The 2,938-nt window shown below is 38.1% G+C and overlaps 1 protein-coding gene across 1 annotated transcript; it reads right to left on the reverse strand.

Moving 5' to 3' along the window:
• Nucleotides 1-1,132: 1,132 nt before the first annotated feature.
• LOC112274560 (S-protein homolog 2) lies at nucleotides 1,133-2,101 on the reverse strand. The gene has a single exon (XM_024504216.3). The coding sequence runs from the start codon at nucleotides 2,004-2,006 to the stop codon at nucleotides 1,515-1,517; it is 492 nt and encodes a 163-aa protein (XP_024359984.1). The 5' UTR covers nucleotides 2,007-2,101; the 3' UTR covers nucleotides 1,133-1,514.
• Between the last annotated feature and the right edge of the window lie 837 nt (nucleotides 2,102-2,938).

A 2,938-nucleotide genomic window follows, 5' to 3' on the forward strand; every position in this document is an offset into this window, starting at 1 on the left:
TTGGTGGAAATAGTAGTTATTGGTATGACTGAATTGCTGTAAGGAAGAGACCGATAAGGTGAAGGAAGAGATTATAGTTTCTTTGTGTGTTCAGATATTGGAAATAGAGACGATACATTCAGGAGGTAATTGATTGTGTGACCCTAACATGAACGCTTAAGCAACTAGTCATTCCCTGTGTTCAAATCTCCATATACGGGTTTATTTCTATTAGATTAATTTGAAATAAGTAAAACGAGCAACCACACATACTCTCAAAAGATGCACAAGAAGAAGTCTATTTAAAACATTTCATTGAAGAGCTAAAACAAACTTGTATTCTATTTGCTTAATTAAGTTGCAATAATGCACACATTACCAAAGATTATTCAAAGACATTAATATCTTCATGGCTAGGCTTCTATTTTTACCATGAAAATATAAGTACAATCAAACTAGCCAAAATTCTTGTGTTTCATACAAAGAAAAAATATTTGGAGGTACATCATTATTTTGTGGGAAAAAAAAAAAAAAAAAAAAAAAAAAACTTCAGGAAGAAATTGCAATCAATCATGTTAAAATCAAAATATCAAATTGTAGTTGTACTCACTAAGGTCCTTTCCAAATCCAAGTTTGAAAAGAATAGGAGCTCAATTGGACTTTAATCCATTTTTTAATTAGAATACAATAGTTCTATAATTACTACACATAGACAACTTAATAATCACATCAAATCACCTCCTAGCCAGTCTAATTACTTCACTTCGATATTTCCAATGAATCTTACTAAATATTATATAGAATTAGTATATTGGCTTTTAACCACAATCTTTCCCCCAACTAGTAATGGCGAAGAAGGGATGTTGGAACATACTGATAAAATTAGAATCAACTCGACTTAATCAGTTATTGGTTCCGACTATACTTGTTGTCTTGTGGTTAGAACTGATTTAGGATTTACTTTAGAATTAATTGACTAGACAAGAATTCTTCGTTAGCTACCTCTATTTTGCTTAGACCACTTCGGTGATCAGCCGTGTATTTCAATCACTATTTCGTGACTCTCAAAGTGGCTTCCTTTGTGTATATATTCTTTCCTTGCTGGGACGATTAATCAGTTAAGAACTCCTTCATGCACCGGAAGTAAACAGCGTTGCCTCCAGAAGAGCCTCCAGGGTGGTTCACTTGCACACAGCATCACAAGCAATCCAATCCTTTCTTTAATTAATCCAAATCGGATCCCAGAACATACATCCATGGTCAGCATACAGCTGGTTTGGTTCTGGACATCACTGCGTTAACTGTCTCATTCCATATGAAATGTTCAGATTGCTACTAGCCTTTGATGCTTGGTGCGATGTTAGTCACAGCTTGGTTCATTTATAACTGCTCATCATTGAACTGCCAGTCCAGCTCTGTGCTGACCACCTACCTAAATAAAAAATTACAAATGTGTATATATATAGAGAGAGAGATAGATAATAGTTTTGTTTTAGTTCAGTGAGATCACAGAGTAATGGTGGGTTCGATGGAGTCTACTTCCATTTCGTGGTGTACTGTCCACGCTCACAGTCGAACCCAACGCGAGAGACCCTCCAGAGGCAATTCCCGCACAGACAGAAGTTGTCGTGGACATTGATGCCTTCGTAGACGTTCGTATGCTTGAGAGGAAACCCTACGGCGTGGAAATCACAGGCATAGACGGTGGTGCTCCACCAGTTCGGGGAGAAGCTGAACGTCCAACTCAAGCCAGGTTCGATGGTCCGGTACCCCAGGTCCACCTCGTCTCCTGACCTGCACTGCAGCTCCAGAACTATGTTCATGTCGTTCACAATAATAACCTCATCGGCTACGCACAAGGACCGCGGATCGGAGGAAGCCATCAGAACTACTGCAACGGCGACCACAACAGCAGCTCGAATCCCCCTAAAAGGCACCATTCCTACACCCCAATTCATAATACTCAGAACACTCGTCGCTGCCTGCTTCGAAGTCCGAATCCCATGTCCAGCTGGGTTCAGATACATGCTGGACCTGGTGGAATCTAAGCGCAAAGTTGGTCAGTTTCATATCAGATCATGCATGATTTGGATCCGGGGCCAGTTCTGGTGGTGATGAGACAGGCGGTGATTATGCGCACATCCTTGGAGGCATGCCACAGAGAGAGTAGGCTATCTTGTGGGTGGGATCGTGGTGCAAGGGTCTCATTCTTTTTGCGTTGATTGATTGATTGATTGATGTTGCCGCCGGGGTCTTGCAGCATCTGGAATGAATGATGCCACCGGGTCTATTGTGCAGACTAATGCCTGTGTGTATGGGATCTTTCAAGGATCCTCAGAAACACGAATGATTCAACACTTCGATCAGAGCGTTGCTATGGACAGGCTTGCAATTATAAGATGAACAAGTTCACGCTCTGTCTAAAGTTCCGCCCAAAACGTGTGCGTGTGTGTGTTTTTGTGCTTTAGTGAAGTGCAAATTGTGAGTGGAAAATTGGTTTAGGAAAGAGATCAATCATTGCATTTGATGGTGGTAGCCTCATGGTTTTGAAGGGAAAAGTATAATTCAGTTGAAAAAGTGATCTGGTTTTACGAATGTAGTTGAAGTAAATCATATGGAGAATAAGTTAGGTAATCAAGGACTACAAATGTTTCTGTAGAGATATTTAATCAATTATTCACTTATGATATGATTCATTAAAGAATCTAAATTTCAATTTAAATATGATATTTGAATTCTGGTAAAGAAAATTTAGATTAAAATGTTAATTATTAATCTATTGAGTTTTTAAAAAAATTGTTGATCTAAGAAATTGGAAAAAGCAACAAAGAGATAAGTAGATGCAAAATAATTTAATAGCTAAAAAATATATTTTTTAGTAGAATATAGTTTTTTGGAAAAATATTTTTGTTTTGGATAATCATTAGTACCTCTTTATTAAATAAAAGATGACTCGTAT

This window comes from Physcomitrium patens, chromosome 21, assembly GCF_059467195.1.
Source record: "Physcomitrium patens ecotype Gransden chromosome 21, ASM5946719v1, whole genome shotgun sequence".
NCBI classification, from domain to species: domain Eukaryota; kingdom Viridiplantae; phylum Streptophyta; class Bryopsida; order Funariales; family Funariaceae; genus Physcomitrium; species Physcomitrium patens.